Source organism: Ruditapes philippinarum, unplaced genomic scaffold (assembly GCF_026571515.1).
Source record: "Ruditapes philippinarum isolate M1 unplaced genomic scaffold, ASM2657151v2 ctg3087_1_1_1_1, whole genome shotgun sequence".
In the NCBI taxonomy this organism is placed as follows: domain Eukaryota; kingdom Metazoa; phylum Mollusca; class Bivalvia; order Venerida; family Veneridae; genus Ruditapes; species Ruditapes philippinarum.
The window spans coordinates 173,925-196,108 of NW_026854516.1; the positions used below are offsets into that span (position 1 = coordinate 173,925).

Sequence of the window (22,184 nt, forward strand, 5' to 3'; positions counted from 1 at the left end):
GTCCCCTATAAGGCATTTCTTTCAAAATTTTAATAGTTGTTAGTGGCCATCATCCCAACTCTAGGCATGTTCTTATAAAAGTCAAGCGGACTGTCTTACCGACAGCTCTAATGTTTCTATAATTTCTTTAGGGATTTATTTTAAACTTCAAATATCATTGTATCTATTGGGTATCGACACTGAATGATGTATACGTCTAGCACATATATTTCAAGAATTATATCCATGTTTTCACTGAAATTTATTTAAAAATTGTTATATTTTATATTTCTTCTGTGGTGTTCTTGGCCGAGTGGATAAGGTCATTCAAAAAAGTATCCACTAAATAAATTGGAATATATGTTGACTAACAAGCCAAGGACTTTTACAAAATTATCCCCCTTTTCTACTTTGCTTTTATTAACTATGCAGCACTAAGAAAAGTGGAGCGTGCCGTTAGCAAACTGGTCTTGTTTTAAATCATTATATTATAAATGTCAGTTAGTAATTATTTGATTTACCAGATTTTAAATTAGTGCTATATTGAAGAGACTTGTAATTACACTGCAAGTCTATGCAACAAAAACAACAAATAGAAACGTAACATTTCAATGTTACTCATTACATTATCATATAGAATATATAAAATTCATAGCCGTTTTAGCGGTTACAATTTTGTAGGTCGTCTTGAGGTGTTACGTAATTACAGCTTGTAATCAACATGATATTGAACCTGTAGGCCTACATGGATGAAGATAGATAAGAAAGAAATACCATTCTATACTTGTGCCTATATGTGTTGTGGTGTTTATTGGTGTAAGCCCGTCTGCATTGGTAAACAGATGGGAGTCTCACTCACTGCCAAGCACGTCAAGATGCGTTCTGCATTTGCACAAACATCTCCGACTTTCTCTTTATATGTTATGCTTTCCGAGGTGGTCATGTTTGACATAAGAGGCATGCTGTAGAGGTATATTATGCAATGCTGCATGTCAAATATCTTTATATAAGCTTGATGAATGGGGGGGGGGGGATACACAGGCAATTTGTTTACATAATGACGTAATCGATGTCGATTTTATGAATAGAAAACTGGACATTTTTTAATGAGGTCATGATGTCGAAATTTTCTGAATAGAAAACTTGACAATTTTAATGAACATAATCGATGTCGATTTTCTGAATAGAAAATGTGACCATTTTTTTTGAATGTTCAAATTTTTAATAAAAAGTACTACATTTATAATGATGTAATATAAATGTCGATTTTCTGAATAGAAAACCCGACACATTTTTTTATGTCCATTTTTTCAATAGAAACTTTATACATTTTAATTTGTTTACATAAGTGACGTTATAATGGTCAAGTTATGAAATAGAAAATTGCCTACCTAAAGGATTAGGTTAACATAATAAATGGTCAAAATAGAACAATAGACAAGTTACGACCATAAAGGAATTAAGGGGTCACATAAATATGGTCTAAAGTATACACAATAGAAAAATGATACCATAAAGGATTACTAGTAACTAATTCGGTCAAAATATACAAAAGGAAAACTATAATCAAATTATTGGTTTAAACTATGAATAGAAAATTAGGACAAAATATTAATAACAAGTCCAAATGAGAAAATCGACATCATGACCTCATTAAAAAATGTCCAGTTTTCTATTCATAAAATCGACATCGATTACGTCATTATGTAAACAAATTGCCTGTGTATCCCCCCCATTCATCATAAGCTCTCAGACAAGTTATTTTAGAGAAATAGATAAGAATTTAAATGCACTTTCCCTAAGCCTAGTCTGTGCGAACTAAGTGATCCCCCAGGCGAGCCAATTGTGAACCTGCCTACATGGAGGCATGATTTAAGACGATGTTACATATTACAAATGTACACATCTAAGCTGTCGACATTGCTGTTTTCCCTGACTGTGCATCAGACCGAGACTACTTATAATACTTTTTGTTAAGGACATCATAAGGGACATCAATGTGAAACTTGGTCAAAATCCACTAGATCTATACGGTTTAGTGTAATGTTCACTTTTTGCGTACAGTGCACATGGTTTGTACAGTTTTGCTAAAAGTAGTGATTTTTTCAAACTATCCTTCTTGAATTGTAGCACGGTATAATGTAATGGGTTAATCTTTATTCATACAAAATATTGGTACAGTACAATATAAACTTCAAAAGCAAATCAAACATTTCAGAAATAAAGAAAACAACACCAGCTAGGATATACATGTACCAGTAATACAAACCAAACAGTTGTAAATATTGAAACCTTCTAAGACTTTTTATAACTCACTAGGATGAACATTAAATCTGATAACATAGAGCAAGATATGAACTTTCACAGAGACAGTTTACGTTTACAAAATGGCTAGATCTATGAAAAGTTTTTTAAGTTCTGTACTTGTTAAAGTCACATCACCTCAAAACGCTTTACTTTTTCACTTTCATTTTCTCCATTTTTCGTTGAGTAGCAGCCATTTTGTCGGCAATATTTTCCATGTAATCTTCCGCGAAGTGTAAAATCTGTCGCAGAGAAATGAGCGCCAAGATACTGATGTTATCTTCAAGCTGCATCTCGTTCTCGTAGTTTTTCACCGGAAGTACATTACCACGTGGTAGGCCAAGAAGCTGTGACGCTTTCTCAACATGTTCTTCAACAGTTTCACTTTTAAAGACTTGAGACACATTCTTTTCTACATCTTTACAAAGCTTGTCGACTTTGGTGAGTAGAAGTGCCTGCGGAATACCTGACAAGAAAATGTTAATTTTTCTATGAATAATGTCAGTTTTTTAGAGTACTACCTGTGGTTTGTTTGAATTTAGCATCAGATTGCAAACGATAGCACTATGTACTCAGCAATAAAGCGGCCACCACTAACAACTGTGCATGGCTTTCGAAATTGTACTGCAACAATTTTTTAAAAAAGCTTTTTAGCAAATGTTTAATCACGCGTTGTCGGTACCGAGTATACCATATAAGAAATCTTTATACTTCATAACTTCCAATACGGAACTTTTAAACGAGTGTTGGTAGATACTTTTAAGCGAGCCGTTGGTGGGCTTAAAAACATTCTTGCCGGACGAGATTCAAAAGCGCTTTTATCAAATGACAACTTGTGTCACATTATTTTAATTACATTAATAAAAGTAACCAAAGCAATCTGTTTACAACATAAACAAACGCCTAGCATAAGTTTCGTTATACATGTATATATTTCACGTGTATAGTATTATAAATACGCTATGGTGATAATATTACATTGGAAATCATGTGATACATTATCATCTACAATATTTTACTCAATGTTTAAATCTATTCAGTTTGTTAGCCAAACTTGAGTTTACACGGAAAAATAAATGTGTAAATAAAATGTATTTTGGCATAGGACATAAAATACCTTTTTGGTTCATAAGTGTTTGGAAACTTTTCATTTTTTGTAGAATTTTGGCTGGCAAAACTTCAAGTGTAGTAGAATCTAGAACAAAAACCACACAATGCACTTTATCTTCAAGGGTTGGTTTGCTTATATAACCGTCGTGGTCTGTGGATATTGGCGTTGCTGGATTGAACTGCAATTTAGAAAGTTTAATAAAAATGCCTGACTTGGAAAATATGTATTTAATTAACTTGATTGAAATGCTACGGTAAGTTGATACTAATTCCCTTAGTTCAATTGTGTTTGAAGCTTTGAGCGTATTGCAACAATTCCGAATTCGTTCCTGGAACCAACCAATTAGTGTAAAGTGTAATAAAGTCTCTTGCTGACGAAAACAACTTTGTTTGAACCCACACAGTCAGCAATCCTTAGGTAACTTATCCAACGCGTTAACTTATCGGCCGCGCTGCCCGTGTTGAGCATAATCGCAATCATTATTGAATAATGATTAACAATTATGAAAAACATATCCTTTTGTCGGGGTAGCTAGGTCGCTAAGAAGTACGCGGGGCGAAAATTGATTGATTTAAATGAGATTTATTTTTGTTTTTAAAAGTAAAAATTTAACTTAATGAAATCTGTATGTCAAATTTATTTATATTTTTTAAAAAGTAAAAATAATAAAAAAAGATCGTGAATTCACTGAACAAATTTAGATATTTTGGTTTCTCTAAATTTCCTGTAAAAATTCGGTACTTTTTCCCTTTCCCGTAAAACATTTAAAATTTAAAAAATCTAGCCCCCCGTTCCTTTTAAACCACTGTGGGCACACAGTTTTTAGTTTTAAAATTTGCACCCGGGTTTGAAATCTCCCAAAAGGGGTTATGAAACAAAAAGAAAAATACAGCTTAAAAATTTAAAGGGTTAAAAAATAACGGGGGTTTTTTTTTTAGTAACTCTTATTACAATGAAAAGACAATTTCCATATGGGCCTTTTTTATGAGTGTTTGGTGGGTGAATTAGTGCCTTTTTTTAAATTTTATAAAAATTTTAATGGGGCATAAGAACGGGGTGGAAAACCCCTATGAATCTCAAAAAGAGATGGTGAAAATGTATGTGTTTCCGCTGCACCGATGTGAAACTAACATCAGATGTGATGGGGAAAAAAAGGGCCCACGCGGGGGTTTTTTATCTTTTCAAAAATTTTTTATAAAATTTAATCCTCTTTTAAAAAATGAAAAAATGATTCTACCCTCCTTTCTTATATTTCCCTTTTTTTTTTGGGTTTCTATGCAGTCTTCATCGAGATATTCTTTCCGTCGTGGGTTCTGGTGTGTCCAAAACATTCAATATGAATGAAGAAAATGTCACTAAACGGACTCAAAAAAACATAGATTTTACGAAATCTCACTACAGGTCGATGCTAAACATTCAAACAAACCCTGTTTTATATATTTATTGAGATTTGGCTACATACAAGGGAATCGCTGCTCAAAATTGCATTTGAGCTCCAGATGTGCTGAAGAGATTCATATGTGCATAGCATGAAAAATTTGCAACAATCTAGAATTTCTTCTATTGTGTATCATTCTGTAATAAATACTATTATCCGAAATAGACACATTTTCACGAGACGAGCTTGAATAACATAGTATCCATATAGAAAGAGATATAAGACATTCTGCATACGAAAGGTTTTTGTATTTTCTGATCGCAAGATCAGTAAATACAAAGCTAACATCAACGACGGTCTAACACAAAATTTCCTCACAGACCTAATAACGAAAAGTAGTTCTCACTCAAAACTGCTTAAAACCAGCAATTTAAAAGAAAGAATAATTTTAAATGTAGGCATTTAACGAATTACAGTGCATTAAAAGTTTAGATTAGTCAATAGAAATATGAGGTTACAATCACAAATTTCATGGATGAATGTCTTTTTTACCCAATGAAAAATGTTCGACTATTTCCGTAAAGCTTAATCAATGAAAATGCTTTTTTATAGCTATGTCGATTACCGAATACTCCAGAGCGTAGTACACAAATAAATCTGACAGTCGAGCAATGGAATATATACATGTCGGACTGTTTTGGCGAGAAGATTTTCGCTAAATTATTTTCATCAGTGTTTAACAACAGGTTTATCGTGAACAAAATACCTCAAAATTAATAAGGATTAGAAACACGAAATGGAAATTCTCAATTTTAGAATTACAATGTATTTGTTTTTATTCAAGTTTCATACGTATTACTTCACTGTGGTGCAGAGGTAGCGCGCTCGTTTAGAGTGTGAGAGGCCTAAGGTTCAAATCCTAGTCGAGGCAACATTTTTTTTGAAGTGTCTTTTTTAAGGAAGTAGCCACGATATGCAAGGATAAAGTGTGGTTGTCATAAAAAAATGAAAAATGATTTTTTGATGCAACTCTAGGCATGCAAAATTCCATATGTATCAATCTCAAACTGTTATAGAAAAAAATCTAAACGCAGTCACTGCGTAAGATGAATAATACTATATAAAAATAAACTTATACAGGAAAGATCAGAAAATACCACAGAGCATGCAGCCCTTTGATTAAAATACGTAGATATGGTAGGAAGGCCTTGCTTTTTTGACTTATTGACGTTGTGTGTACTGCAATCTTTCCCTTTTTATGCCACCATGCATTAACTAATTAATTAATTAATTAATTAATTAATTAATTATTCACTCGACTGCACTGTCTGCTTAATAGAAGAGTAATGTGAAGCGTGTTTGAATTTGTTATGATGCTGTATGAAAGTTAGTGATAAACTTTTAAAAAAAGATCAAAGAAGATTTGCATATTTATTATCCACATTAAGAAACGTCCCTGCAGAATATTTACATGGTTCACTTAATGCCCACAGTCGCAATTATAGGTCAATGCCTATCTGAATTTTATGCCTGCTCTGTAATTCTTTGAATGATTTTAAAGAAACTTTAACATATCTTAACCGTATTGAGCGGACATGCGTAGCTCAGAATGCACATAGATTGTTTCCTGAAAATGTTCATGTACGCAAAAAGATCACTAAACTGTCATTTCAGTGGGAACTGTAAATTATAAACACTTTCTTATTTCGTTTCTTTTGTTATTTTTCAGGAAAATGGGTCGTTTTTTAGGCACAAAAAGGAAAGGTTTAAAACTTTCAAGAATAAAACGTCACCTGTATCGTGAAAAGAAGAAGTCATCAGCGCTTACATATCCTTTTTTCGCCTTTTAAATTGTCCCCATGTGTCAAAAGATTCCGCGCATCGCAGACTCCAAAGTCCAAGAATTCACCAGAAAGTGCACGTATTACTTTTTCCAATTCAAAGAAAAATGCTTTATATTCAATTCACAACTATTAAGTCCCATGAAATGTTCTCCACATAAAGGATTTGCATAGATAAATAAAGTCAGTTGCAATAAACAGATAGACATTATGGATGAAATGGGTTACACAAAAAGTAACCGAGGTTTCGGGTGGGATATTTAATTTATGGAGAGAAGCCAATCATAAATTGAAATTTTATGTTTATTAAAATTCTCATTTCTGTTTATCATGCGATAAAACAGTTACAATATATCGAACTATTATGTAGAAATATCATGACCTGGGGCGGCATCTCGGGTTTTCCTTACAGACAATGTTCTCGGCCCATATCCTGTAAAGAAAACCTTCGATGTCGCATCAGGCCATGATATTTACACATAACAGTCTGTCGCTATAACTATAACTTGTGGAATATTAAAGTTAAAGATATTTTTATTAATGTAAACATTATTAAAGAAACATATTATATGACACGATAGGTACCCATAATATCCGCTCTGCGTCAACATTTTCATGTACTCGAACCTTTTAGTATTTTTAATGCTAGTATAAGCTAGTAAGCTCTGTCACTGTGGTAATCAAACACACTAATGTTACAATTAAACTTTCAGCCAAAAGATGCAAAACCTATACTGTTTCTATACATTGGCTATTCAATGATTATATGGAAGAGGTCCGTAGTTTTGTAGATGGTTTTCTACATCACTTATGAATGTCTTCAGCACATCTGGAGCTCAAATGCAATTTTGAGCAGCGATTCCCTTGTATGTAGCCAAATCTCAATAAATATTTAAACCAGGATTTGTTTGAATGTTTAGCACCGACCGGTAGTGAGATTTCGTAAAATCTATGTTTTTTGAGTCCGTTTAGTGACATTTTCTTCATTCATATTGCATGTTTTGGACACACCAGAACCCACGACGGAAAGAATATCTCGATGAAGACTGCATAGAAATCCAAAACAACAAGGGGTAATATAGAGGAGAGTCAGGAGGGTAGAATCACATTTCGATTTTCTTAAAAAATGGATTGAATTTTATATAAATGTTTAAAAAGATGAAAACTTACCCTGCGATCGGCCTATTTTTCCAGTCACATCTGATGTTATGCTTCACATCTGGTGCAGCGGAAATTCACACATCATTTTTACCGATGCTCATTTTTGAGATTCATATGGGGTTCCACCCCCGTGATAAGAACTAGAGAAAAGAAACCATACTGCTGTTGTCAAACTTTGTTCTGCGCTGCCACTACCTGCCCTCTGTGTAATACGACCTCTGAATATGGAGTTGATAGTGTTATAGAAACTTGACTTGCCGGCTCCAACTGGACCTATCATCAAGATTCGAGCCTCTGAGATGTCCAAATCCGGAAAAGGTTTAAAGGACACTACATCTTCTGTTAGCTCATCTAGGAACTACAAAAGTACAAAATAATTTATTCTTAATTCTTATTATGATTTTGAAAAAAAAAACTGAGATAAATTGAAAAGAAAATCTCAATTTGGTATTGATATAAAAACCTGCAAAGCAAAAATAGTTTTTGATGTTACATCTCGTTGTATGCTCATAATCATTGAAGATATATGATGAGTTATACTGAAAGATACCTGGAACTGGACGTCATTTTTCCACTGTGGCGAATGCACCACTGGCGCAGCGTTTGAACCACCGCTTCTGCAAAAGCTATGGCCAGTGTGATACATGTGTTAATCTTTCAATAATTAAACGACTATTTTTATTGGCTAATAAGTTGTGGCCTCAAGACACAATCTTGTGGCCACAAGATAATACGAATACGAATACGAATTTTATTAAGCATAAAACAAAATACATTGCTTATAGCCAATTTACAATGATACACATGTACAGTGAGAAAAATAGCAGTTAACAATTATACACAAGTTTTCTGAAGAATACAAGTTAATATGGGAACAAATAAGACTTGTACTTATCAACAATATAGTTTTTCAGAAAAAAATATCAGATTAAGATATACGTTTATGATTTACCCAATACAAAAATTTAGCTAAGGCACATATAGTTTTCTTTGAGTCTGACGACAAGATATTATCTAATTTATTCATAGTAGGCCAATGGCATGCAGTAGTATTTTTAAAAATATTTTGTTCGAAGATGTCGGTAGTTGGGACACACAAGGAGAAAGTGGTATTCACTCTCTATTTGCTTCATATTGCATGATTTACATAATCGCTGTTCTCTAGGAATGTTTTCGTATCTACCAGTTTCTATAAATAAATCATGGGAAGAAGTTCGAAATCTAGTTAAAGCAGTTCTGTATTTACTTTCTTGGACATGATCTAAATACTTTTCCATTTCAAAAGAATGCTTAAATAAACAATATGTTTGTAATTTTGGTGAATTATTGATAGATGCATACCAACTTTGTAGAAAGGTGTCAATTAATCTTTGTTTTATAGTATTATATGGTATATCTATATCAAACTGATTGTCCCAAATATATGAAAAGCCAAGACTTGACAAGGTGTCTTTGATATAAGAAGCCCAATTTTTTCCGTTATAATTTCGACCAGCATCTGTGCCTGACTTAAGAAGTAAATTACGTTTGCTTAACAAGTGATGCATCATTAAGTTTAAGTATTTTTGATCAATATCTTATCATGTTAAGTTTTCTAGTAATATGTAACGGGTAACGACCAAGCTCACCATAAAGTGCTGACAAGTTAGTAGATTTTTTAACCCCTAAGACTCTCCGCAAAAATTTAGTATGAATAACTTCTATATCTTTAGCATCGTGCATTCCCCATATCTCCGAATTATAATTCAAAATGGAACCGACTAGAGAATCAAATAATTTACATTTCTGATATGTTGGCAGTTCTATATTTTTAAATGCTTTAAACAGGTTATGTAAAGCAAATGAGGCATGTTGAGCTATTCTGTTTTGAGGTCTTAACCAATTGCCATTTTTAAAGAGGGTAATTCCAAGGTATTTAAATGATTCTACAAGTTCGATTGGTGTTGTAAATATTAAAAATATGCTGTGTATGCCTGCCTTTTTCAAAAATCATTGCTTTTGTTTTAGATGTATTTATTTTCAAACCCCATGTATTACAATAAGTTTCAATATCCGTTAGCATTCCCTGTAGAGATTCAGGGGATTTAGCAAAAAGTACTTAATCGTCTGCAAATAAAATGAGAAAAAGCTTAAGTTCGTTAATTGTAAAAATACCTTCTAAATCAGTGTTAATATTGTCTATAAGGTCATTTACGAAGAACATGAAGATCAGAGGTGAGCTCGGATCTCCTTGTTTCAAGCCTATATATGAGAATTGAAAAAATATGAATATGTAGAATTATACCTTACACATGATTTTACAGTAGTGTACATTGATTTTATTGCTTTAACAAATCGCGTGCTGATATTTTCTGCAATAAGCTTTTGCCACAAATCGATCTATCTATTTTATCAAAACATTTTTCGTAATCAATAAAAATACAATATAACTTATTACCCGAATTTAGAACATTTGATATAACTGCATGAAAAATAAAAACTCAATCAAACACTGATTTTCCTTTTTGGAAACCAAATTGTTCACTACAAATTTTATCATGTTTTATTGACCACTTACTAAGTCTATTTAACAATATCTGGGAATAAATTTTCGCAAGAATATTAATAAGTGTAATCTCTCTGTAATTTTTAGCATCATTAATTTAACATCTCTCTTTTGAAAACAGGCGTTATGATACCCTCCCCCCAAACTTTAGGATATTCACTATTAATAAACAATCTATTGTAGAGTTTAAGCAACAATGGAGACATGATATCGTAGGCTGCTTTAAAAATTTCACATATTACTTTATCATAGACTGGTGATTTATTATTATTTTGAGAAAATATAGCTTTCCGTAACTCGCACTCATTAATTTCTGCGTCTAGATCTTCATCAATTAAGTTATCATTTAAATAAAAAGTTTTCATTTTCATTTTGGCTTTCCTCGCCGAATAGTGAAAATGGTCATAAAGTTGTTCAACATTTAATGTATCAGTCTTTTCTTTATCATCTTTATAAGTATTTTTTATGTTTTGCCAAAATTTCCGGGGTTGAGATTTAGCTAAGTTATATTTATTTTTAAGCCTTCTTTTATTTTGAACTTATGTCTTGCAGATCGTTTAATTTTATTATAACGCGTTCGCGTATGTATAAAATGGAGGCGATTATCAACTGTATTGTGCCTATTAAAAACATTACGTGCTTTCTTAAATTCCTGTTTTGCCTCGAAGCAATCCTTATCAAACCATTTTTTGCTTAATTTTCCATGTTTATGATTTAAAATTCGCTTTGTTCCGAACACATCGAATGCATAGTCATAATAAGTCATGGCAACGAGATCTTGTGGCCCATAATAATAAGTAGTGGCCGCAAGATAATAAGTCGTGGCCACGAGATAATATCTTCAGGCAACAAGATCATAAGTAGTGGTCACAAGATAAAACAGTTGTGGCCACATGTCACGAGAGAATATCTTGAGGCTACCAGATAATAAGTCATGACCACAAGATAATATTTTAGGCCACTTGTAAGATAATAAGTTGTGGCCAGAAGATAACAAGTCGTGACCACACAATAATATATTGAAGCCTCAAGATAATAAGTCGTGGCCACGAGACCAAAAAATACTGCAAATGTCATCTTAATTATAGTCATACTGACTGTCCCCACCGTCAGTAGAGTGTTTATGTATGAGTCCTGTTTTTACGTGTCCGCAGTTTCCGCACTGTGTTTCTTCCCTATGACACACCTATAGGTGATATCGCCGTATCATGGTGCAGCGACATATCATTGGGACTTTACATTCTGAAGGCTGCTGGAGACATGACATTGGGCGATGTTCTTAATGTGCAGGCACCACTTGTTCCCTGTTCGAGAAGAGCTAGGCGGTGGTAATGACTGTTGCTTAACATTTACAGACACTTGTTAGTATATAAAACTAATTGAAAATTGAAATTGCTCTGTAACACAATTATTTCTCGAGTACATAGAAGAAAACGTTTAATTTGCACTAAACCTGACATCCTCTTATTTGTATATAAGATAATGCATACGTTTTGGTATTTTTATTTTCTTTATTCTACAATCAACGACAGTTTACTTGATACTATTTTCTGTAAAGATTCACAGATAAATATTAATTCAGACTGAACTTATGCGGTTTATAACATTCATTTATTCTAACTTTAACTAAATAAACTTCCCCCAAACCCATATGAAATAATAGGATTTACCAGCGATAAAATAGCTATTCACCCAGTCACCACTTAGTGACATAATTTGGTTGGACAATTTGGACACATCATATTTACAAACATGTACCTTTTCATTCCAGCTTTTCGTTTTGCGCCAAGGCTCTGCTTTAATCTTTTTCCTTTGACCATCTAAATTAAAAAGAAAACTCTCCAAAGAAACATTTCATGCAGCCTTACAAAAATACTTTTATTCTAAGACTTCTATATATTGTTATATGACCTTGATGTTCAAATATGCGAAAAGTTATGACTATGTAATGGCAAAATTCAAATACACGTGTAGCTTAGAAAAAAATGACTAAGTTAATTAACCAGCATTTGTATTCGATGCAATTTCATTTCTGTAAAGCCTTGCAGTAAATAAATCTAGTGCTCGATGGGTATTTTTTGTTGTCACGCAATTTAGTAATCATTTTTTAAATAAATGATATGTTACGTTACATGAATTCAAGGATACCAGTTACATTATTCTTGAATCTCGCATTCATGCAGAAAACAAAAACTAGTTTGTTAAAACTTACCGGTTACTTTATAGACCTCGAGTTCTGTGACAATCATGTTTCCGTTGTTGATTTGGGTTATATCTTTCCCCTGGTTACTGTAACTTGTTCCAAAACTAGTCATATACCCATTCAGGGCAAAATAACCTCCAGAGTTGTTGACAGTTCCACTGAAGGTATAAAGATCGTGTCCCCCGCCAAAGGTTGGACCGTAACTTGGATGCCCATAAGTATCATTGCCTTGACCATTACGTGGAAATTTCGTATATGTTGGTGTTTTGCTGTAGTGTAACTGGTACAGGAATGCGTTCTGATCATTACTATAACTTCCTGAACTTTGCCAACTTACAGGAGCATAACCTCCATACACCGATCCTTGTTGATTATACAGCACTGTGACTGTAGGTCCCTGGTTGTCACATTTCTGATGAAACGTTGTAGCATTACATCCATCTCTTGTAATGGCGTAGAGAAGTGTAAATGTTTTAGGACCTGTACCTATCCATTGTTCTAGCTGGTCCATATCTTTGTCTGTTAACTTTCCTCCCATTTTGTCGCTGTAAACAAATCGCATGCAAGGTTAAACTCATTTTAGATCTAGCGTTAAATCTTTTCAGTGGTCGAATGTTTTCCTACTTCAGTGAGATTTTATAAATGTGAAATATAAATCATTGAGATGTTAGACATGTAATCAGCTTTACCATATGCGTCATATAATTATGTCAAGTCAGTTTAGCATTTACTAGTACCAAGACCGAATTAGATGGGGATATATTGACTTCATGAATTCATGATCTTAAGTTTACAAATTCACAATTTCAACAATTTCAAGTATTTTCCCAGTTTCGAGCTCATAAATTCATAGTTTGAAATTCAAAATCTTGCCCTTTTCATGTTGAAATGTTTAATTCTGCTTGAGCCTGTAGTAAGGGCCGGGACGTGGGCGGCACCCTGTATTTCCCAGTACCTTCTATGAACAAACTCAATCAAACGTACCGAGTCTACAACATTTTTAATTTGCCGTTTTGGACATTCTTTTTGTATTTTTTTCTTTATTTTTAACACAAGCTTTATTAATTCAGTTATTGTCATAGCAGCGTCTTGAATATATTGAATGTATTGAATATCAGTTTTCAGTTCACATTCTGTAAACAAAGCGTAGCTCATCAACGACGCCTGGTTGATGTGACAACTTTGTTAAAATGTCTGGAGAAGACAATCGAATATTCTCACAAACGCACATGACAGGTTCAATGTGTACGCCAACGGCTGATTTCGCAGGCGAAGTAAAGGACATCGTTGAATCACACAAAAGTCATTGAAACGTTCACCAACAATACGATATATAGGGAAAAATGTACTCATCCGTGAACAGGACACGGTCCCAGTCCTGCGGTGTGTAAAGTGTGAAGTGTATATTATGTCATCTTTACAGGTCAAAGCGTTCTACACGATGACCTTGCTAGACCAGGATGTATGACTGGACGTCATAGACGTATGCTTCGTTCAAGCAACTGATTATGGACCTTTCGGGACTTACGCTTCAAAGCAGGGATTCATCTAGTCGTCAAAGTAGCAGCTCGGAGTCGATCATAGATTAACAGAAGCTTGTCACAGACTGTGCAGCAGTCCCCTAATTGTGTTATGTTGTCTGATTTCCAACCTCAACTCATATTTATGTGGACATTGGCTTTAAAGAATTTTTTTCAGATTTCGATAGTAAAAACATAACTAGGCAGAAATTACACTAGAGCAATTGTAAGGAAAATGACATTTTTTCCCCCTAAGAGCATCATTTTTTACGTAACGAGTAATCTTATGATGTCAATTTAATATGTATCCAATTTTATAGTTCTGTAACCATAGCAATTACATTTATCATTTGATGAAAACATTAATATGCCATGCATAATCTCCATTTAATTGGTCTTCAATCAACATACTAGGTACCATCAACCTAGCTTTTGCACTTTTTGCATTGATATTGCAGGATCTATATTTATACAGATAGAAAGATCTCGAATGACAGACATATATATGAACGTGGAAAACAAATTAAAATGACCTGATGTCCCTCTATCAACTCACCAAGTATTATCAACCTAGCTTTTTCACTTTTTGAGTTTTTGCTGGATCGCCATTTCTTTGGAGGTCAGAATGACAAACGGACGAACAGGTGAAAAAATATATAAGATTGTGCATAATCACCATATGACCCTCTATACACATACCAAGTATCAGCAAGCTAGAATTTGTACTTGCTAGTTAGTGAAGGATCCCGATTTCTTCGAACAGTCAGAACGACAGAAAACTTAAACTGACATGCAAAATCTCCAAATAACCCTCTATCAATGAACCAAGCATCATCAACCTAACTAGTTCTTGTAAATTTTAAGTTATTGAAAGATACCATTTTTTGGACGGACAGAATGACATACAAACGAACGGATAAAAATATAATATGTTCATAATCTCCACATTATCCTCCATCCACATACAAAGTATAAACAAACTAGCTTTTGTCCTTTTTTAGTAATTGCTGGTGTAACGTTGTAAAGTGACCCCCATAGAATAATGATCCCCGGTCATTATTTTATATATAATAGTGATCCCCTAGTATATAAATTAGTGACCCCTTGGTTAATCAATAAAATATTGACCCCCACTTAACATACTCTAGCTGTTAAGTCAACGTCATATTACTTAAATTGCGTTTACGACTTGTTGTTGTTGTGCCTCCTACTGCCGTGACAGCAGCTGACAAGACAACCGTAAAATTAATAGGTTCCACTTACAATAAACGGACATCTAATAAGGAAATTTAAAGTATTAAATGCTTAATGCAAATTCACCTATTTGAAAGAGTGTTCATTTTCATTGAGATTACAGAGTTTTGGTAAAGCATTAGTTCAAAGCCCAGAGCAAAGCAATCTTTTTCCCATTCATATTTTGCCTTCATTTAGGCAATTCAGCTATATAAGCCATCATCTTTTTATGGGTAAATAGATGTTTTGACTGAGCGAAATCAATTCTTTATTACTTTATTTTTAGAACTAAAAGTAACAAATACCATGTATATTAAACAAACGTTTAAATCTATCACCTAATTTTTCTCTGAGCTGCACTCTTACTCAGTTATTTATACTAATAATGCGTAATGACGCATTTATGTTATTAATTATAAAGTTTGTTCACAGGTTATATGACACTATATAATATATATATATATATAGGCGAGGGTTATATTGCAAACAGCCGTTTATATACGGCCATATAACGTGTCAACAATCTTTATAACGAATTTATGATATTTTTAGAGAAAAAAGTAATATTTCTTCATGAATCGACAGCAGCCGTGTATATACATGGGTGCAAGTTAAAAATTGGGAAAAACCTGAAAACTGTAATTCACAATCATTTTTCTACATAATCTAATAAAACATGATGAAATTTGTCACAAAAACCTGAACTTCAGGCATATGCCTGAAAACTTGCACCCATGTTTATAAAACTATCTAAACGTCACGATTATCCATTGAAAAACGACGTTACAAACGTGCAGTATTATAAAGCGTTCGAATTATAAATGTTCGGATCCCGGAAAAGCCGTTTTATCAAATATTTAGTTGTTGTGCTTTACCCGCTTATAGTTAGAATGTTATATTTCATTAAGACAGAGCTACCTCAGAACTTGATTTTTCCACTGATTTGTATTAAGCATAATTCAAGTCAGTTAAAGGAGATAAATGACTGATTATAAGCAATTAAAGAAAAACATTATGTGTAGATAAAACCAACTACAAATGTGCAAAATATTTGGTTTGACGTTTTGTTATCAAAATGATTTGGAAATAAACTCATATTAATAATGCTCGAAATTAAATACTGTTCTTATTAGCTGAACGCTATAATCACTATGCTTTTTCAAGTTCAGATTTATGCTATTTTATTGCAATAAAATGCAGCTCGAATGACGTTTAGACCACTTTAATATACAGTATACTTCTACTGTAAGAACAGATTACGGCTAGTTTAAAAACAAATTATTTTTTATTTTAAGGGAAAAAAAACCCAACAAAAACAAGAGGGCCATGATGGCCCTGAGGTCGCTCACCTGTATGTAGGCCCCTGGAGCGGGGCCAGTTTAAACCCCAGGGCTTTTATTTGAACAAACTTGGAAGACACCCATTAGAAGATGTTTCATGATGTTAAGTTTTTACTACACACATATAATGAAAAACAATGACCTCTGCCCCTCCCCGCAGGGCCAATTTTTACCCAAGGGCTTTTATTTGAACAAACTTGGTAGACACCCATAAGAAGATGTTTCATGCTAAACATCTAAGCTCTAGCTCATTGGGTTTTTTAAAAGAAGATTTTTTAAGTTTTTACTATACACATATAGTTAAAAACAATGACACCCCTGGGGCGGGGCCAGTTTTGACCCCAGGGCTTTTATTTGAACAAACTTTGTAGACACTTACCAGAAGATGTTTCATGCTTAATATCTAAACTCTAGCTATTTGGTTTTTTTCAAAGAAGATTTTTTAAGTTTTTGCTATACACATATAAGAAAAATCAATGACCCCCGGGGCGGGGCCAATTTTGAACCCAGGGCTTTTATTTGAACAAACTTGGAAGACACCCATTAGAACATGTTTCATGTTAAATATCTTAGCTCTAGCTCTTTGAGTTCTTTAAAAGAAGATTTTTTAAGTTTTTTTTATGCATATAGGGAAAATCAATGACCCCCTGGGGCGGGGCCAATTTTGACCCCAGGGCTTTTATTTGAACAAATTTGGTAGACACTCGCTAGAAGATGTTTCATGCCAAATATCTAAGCTCTAGCTCTTTGGGTTTTTTAAAAGAAGATATTTAAAGTTTTTTCTTTCGGTTGCCATGGCAACCAGAGTTCTGCATGGAATGGAATTCTTTGAACAACTTTGTTAAGGCTTCACACAAGGAACATCCCTGTGAAGTTTCATTATGATCTGCCTTATGGTTTCAGAGGAGATGTCGTTTTAAAAGTGTGAACGGACAACGGACGACGTACGACGGACGACAGACGACGGACGAAGAGTGATCCTAATAGCTCACCCTGAGCATATGCTCAGGTGAGCTAAAAACACAACAACAACAAACAACAAAACTGCTTAAGTCGTTTGTAGTTATCGTCTATGCTACTTCTATAAACTTAAAAGAATCGCGCACTTTTAAAACCATTTAACGTCCCTCATAAATTAAAAAAAGTCACTTGCTATAAATGAATAATGAAATATCTAAGTTGCACAAAATGAAGGGAAGTTGTCCCTGTTTATGAATACTAACTATGAGTGCAATATAATTCATCAATTCTTTTACATCAACATAATTTTTCTCAAGTATTTCAATTATAAGTCGACACGTTGCTTATTCAATGCGGTTAAAATTAGTTTTATGGAAGACACGTGCTAATTTTGTTTTGTAGAAAATGACGCTCGTGCATTATCTTTTAGGTGTCTGATCAATTATCGACCTGTGATCTTCTTTTCTTTGCTTAATTAGGGCTCATCCACACTTCCAGGCTCTGAGAGTACGGACATTCTACTTAACCCTGTACATTAAACTTCTACACTATGTTCACTTGCTAGATTCTGTACACAAGGAAAGACTGTTATTCGTAAATTTTGCTAATAGCAGCTCGAGTTGATTGATGACCACTCAAATACAAGTAGAAGTAAGTCTATATTTTATATTAAATACGGATTTTGCATTTTGGGACTGATCATGATTTACAGGTAAATATCAACATCGTTTGCAAATGTCAACTTTATCGCCGTATTCAATTTGCAGAAAAAACAAATACTGCTCTAAACACTGACATATTTTGCTTCACAAAATTGTTTGATTTGGAAAAATTGATTAAGTTATGATGGAGAAATCAGATGGAACATTACTTTGGGTGCACTCGACGTAAACCCTTTTTACTTTCTTTTCGGAGATTTGAGGGGCTATATCCGGTGGACGCTGTACAACAGTGTTGTAGCAAACTCCCCGAAGCGGTTACTTCCCCTGATCAGCACAGTAACAAAGCGTGACGTAACCGCTGTGATGGTGTAAATCTAATTAATGCACGGACCTGTCAAATAGAAATCACAGAATTGTCTGTTTCTTGTGACGCGGTTTACTGCCGCCCAAATAGTAGACACAGTCAAATTCTGACTTACTTTCCATTTTTTTCTTCTTTGAATAAATATGCATGCACTTTCGCTTTCAGCCTTAATGAGAAATACGTGTACAAATTGTCAAAAAATAACAGTTGCTGTACAATTGACATCTATATGAACACGTGTAAAGCTATAAACCCTTAACTATCTTTTAATATCTTGCAAAAAGTAAAAATTAAGATGACTTAAGAAGTTTACTTACCTTCTATAAAATCGGCGTGTAACACATAAACAGACTAAACACTGTACGGAGAACTGTACTCGGACAAAAATATATAATGAGCACGGAAGCTGGGAGCGTCCATAATCTATAAATCTACAGCTGCTCACTTACAGAAAATCTACAGACACCTCGCGTAAATTTCACGCAAATATAACAGGCAAGGATCTTAAATTTCATATAATTTAATGAAATCTTATTTCGGCTGGTTTATAAATAAAGTAACTGTGTCTATAACGAATATCATAACCACCCGTATTTACAAATACAGATAACACAATCCTTACAGTGCGGTTGACCCTAATGCATTTTGCAGAAAATCTATTTTAACAATATACATGTACAAATTAGTTTCTGGGACATTTATCAACGGATAATTTGGACCTTACGGTCAATATGAACTTCCGGTAATATAAGTTATGATCCACCAGCAAAAGGGGTTGTAATGGTGCCAGGAGTCTCTATATTAGGGTCAGTTGATTTTTCATTTGAGTGAGCTATTCCGATAGTTTACGGAGTTGTCTGTGGTTCTTTTTGCTTCACCAGTAAAGCTGGAAAGTTGCCATATGAACTTGTTGTGTTGATGCAACAAAAACATTGAGAGAAAAAAAACACAGAAAAGCCCAATGGTATCTTCTTTAGAATTAAGAAAAGTGTTCTTTTTCATCACACGCATGATGTTTGACTCTAGCATCCTTATTTTCAAGAGTTGTCTCCTATTTGAACTAAGAGTTTTGCTTCAAAAATCATAATTATGCTCTTAGTCTTATAATATTTGTTACTTGAGGGACTGTTCCAAATTATTGTTTTATCTTTTCAGTTTTTAGAGCGTACAAATTTCTGTTTCACTTTCATCAACATGGTCACATTCATGTAATGAGGTGACAACAGGTTGAACATTTTAGTTCTTCTTAATTGATACTGATACAGAAATATATTTAAATATTATAAATGATTTGTTTTCATAGTTTGTCTGTGTCCAGTAATTACTTAGTCGAGCAAGCTGTTTCCTCTGACAGCTCTTGTTTATTTTGACAGCTCTTGTTTATTTTGAATATTTGTATTTTTCTAGAAAAAAAAGCGTTTCATGTATTCACTAAGTAATTTTGTACAATTACGCCCCTATGTCTAGGTTTCCTTTATTAACTATGCAGCACTGAGAAAGGTAGAGCACACGTTCTGTCCGCGAACAGGTCTTGATCTACCAGATATCAAACAGTACCGTACCAAAAGTAAAAAAGTAACGGGTTATAGGCAGAGCTGCATCAGTACTAAGGGTGTAGTACTTAAGTACCAGTACCAGTACTTGGCAAATTATGCAGTACCATTACCAGTACCAGTACTAGATTTTAGCTCGGTACTGCAGTACCAGTACTATTTTTTGTGAAGTAATTAAGTATCAGTACCATTACTTTTATATATTCATCAAAGTTTGAATAAATACAGTGTCAAACAAATAATTGCAAATATTATTCAATCATAATTTACTTTAAAGCTGCATGCCTCCAGATGACCCAAAAATATTTCAAGAAAATTAAACTTGGAAAAAAATCACTAAAACTTTGAGAAAAGTAAACAAATTAAAGATTCAAGTGATAATTTATATCTTATGTGCAATTAATGACTGTATTTTGTAGTATTTATCACTATATTTCTACTGCGTTACTAACGCAGTAGGGGCTATTTATGCATATTTTGACCTCTTTTTGGTAATTTACGTCGATTCTAAGTGCCGATTGTAATGTGTCAAGTACTCTCTGTGTTCATTTAACAATATTTTACCTTTAAATACATTTTCAAAATTTTCATGAAAATTAGGATGAATCTGGAGGTGTGCTGCTTTAAAGTTAACATAACATATTTACAACTTTATAGTTTTAACATACTTTTTACAAACAATATTTACAACATATATTCATGTCATATCTAATTGTTTAGTAACCAGTCAACTGTATAAATACAATGCAAACATCTTTCATTTAAAACACAACGTACAGTCTTTTGTTGCCTTTCACACCTTCACACCTCTGTTCAATTTATACCTCTAAGTCACTTATAGCTTTAGTAATCCATACGAAAACGGTACATGTATGTGAATTAAATTTGGGAGGCCAAACTGACAAAGATTTTAAGCAGAGACTTCTTACAGCAACAAAAACAACCTATGGATGTGTCCACTTTTTATGTGCGTGTGTGTGTGTGTGTGCGTGTGTGTGTGTGTGCGTGCGTGCGTTCGTGCGTGAGTGAGTGAGTGCGTGCGTTGGTGCGCGTGTTGGTGTGTGTGTGTGTGTGTGTGTGTGTGTGTGTGTGTATTTGCGCCACCGGTTGCCCATATAGGCGAGTCCTCCTAAATAGTATTGGTCATTTTAGGTGCAAGATACAGAAAGATGCCCCAATTCCAGAAGCTTCTTTTGGTTCTTTAGCGTGTTAAGTTTTAAAGCACTCGTATACGGGACCTCAATTTAAAGTCTCATCCGAAAAACTGATAAGTAGTTTTAGTTGGCCAGCCCAGGAACCGAACCCACAATGTCGATATTACAAGTCTCGAGCTCTAACCGATTGAGCTATGCGGGCTGGCTTGCCACTTTTTACCTAAAAAAGTTCTATTTATACTTATAATGCAAGACTACTTCATGTACATGCTCAAGACAATAAACATGGTGTCAAATTTCCAATTTGAAATTTATTTTTTTACGGCATATATTTTTATATTTATTTATTTACTGTTAGAAATACATGTAGTAGATCGTCCAAGTCAGTTTGTAGATTGTATGAAATTTCATAACATATCACAGAAACGTTACATTTCATGTATTATGTATGGAATAACTTTAGGGCCATCGTGGTTATACATTTTCTAATCTAGAGGACGACAATACGACAGTGCGATAGTGCGATGACGACAATACGACGGTGCGATATTGCGATGCGACAGTGTGATAATGCGATGACGAAAGTACGGTATTGCGATAATACTATCGCATTGTGGTTATCGCAGTATCGCACTGTCGCATTGTTGCCATCGCATTTTCGCACTTTTGTCATTGGGTTATCGCACTGTCGTCATCGCACTATCATATTATTAATTGTTGCCATCTCGTTATCGCATTGTCGACTGTCACCTTCCGGTGGACAATTATAAACTGCTGACGAATAAGCTGACGGTAAATAATATGGGAACAATTTTTTCTTTTGTCAATAGATTTTTTTCTTCATGTTTTAAATCTCTTTTTCTTTTTTTCTTTTCT

The 22,184-nt window shown here is 33.9% G+C and overlaps 1 protein-coding gene across 1 annotated transcript; it reads right to left on the reverse strand.

Annotated features, from left to right (window-relative positions):
• Positions 1-2,116: 2,116 nt before the first annotated feature.
• LOC132740329 (interferon-induced protein 44-like) lies at positions 2,117-19,077 on the reverse strand. The gene is made up of 6 exons (XM_060728204.1): positions 18,919-19,077; positions 12,532-13,067; positions 12,078-12,139; positions 7,901-8,132; positions 3,401-3,601; positions 2,117-2,749 (listed from the first exon to the last, which is right to left on the reverse strand). Exons 2-6 carry the CDS (start codon positions 13,058-13,060, stop codon positions 2,433-2,435), a joined length of 1,341 nt encoding a protein of 446 aa, XP_060584187.1. The 5' UTR covers positions 13,061-13,067; positions 18,919-19,077; the 3' UTR covers positions 2,117-2,432.
• Positions 19,078-22,184: the final 3,107 nt, after the last annotated feature.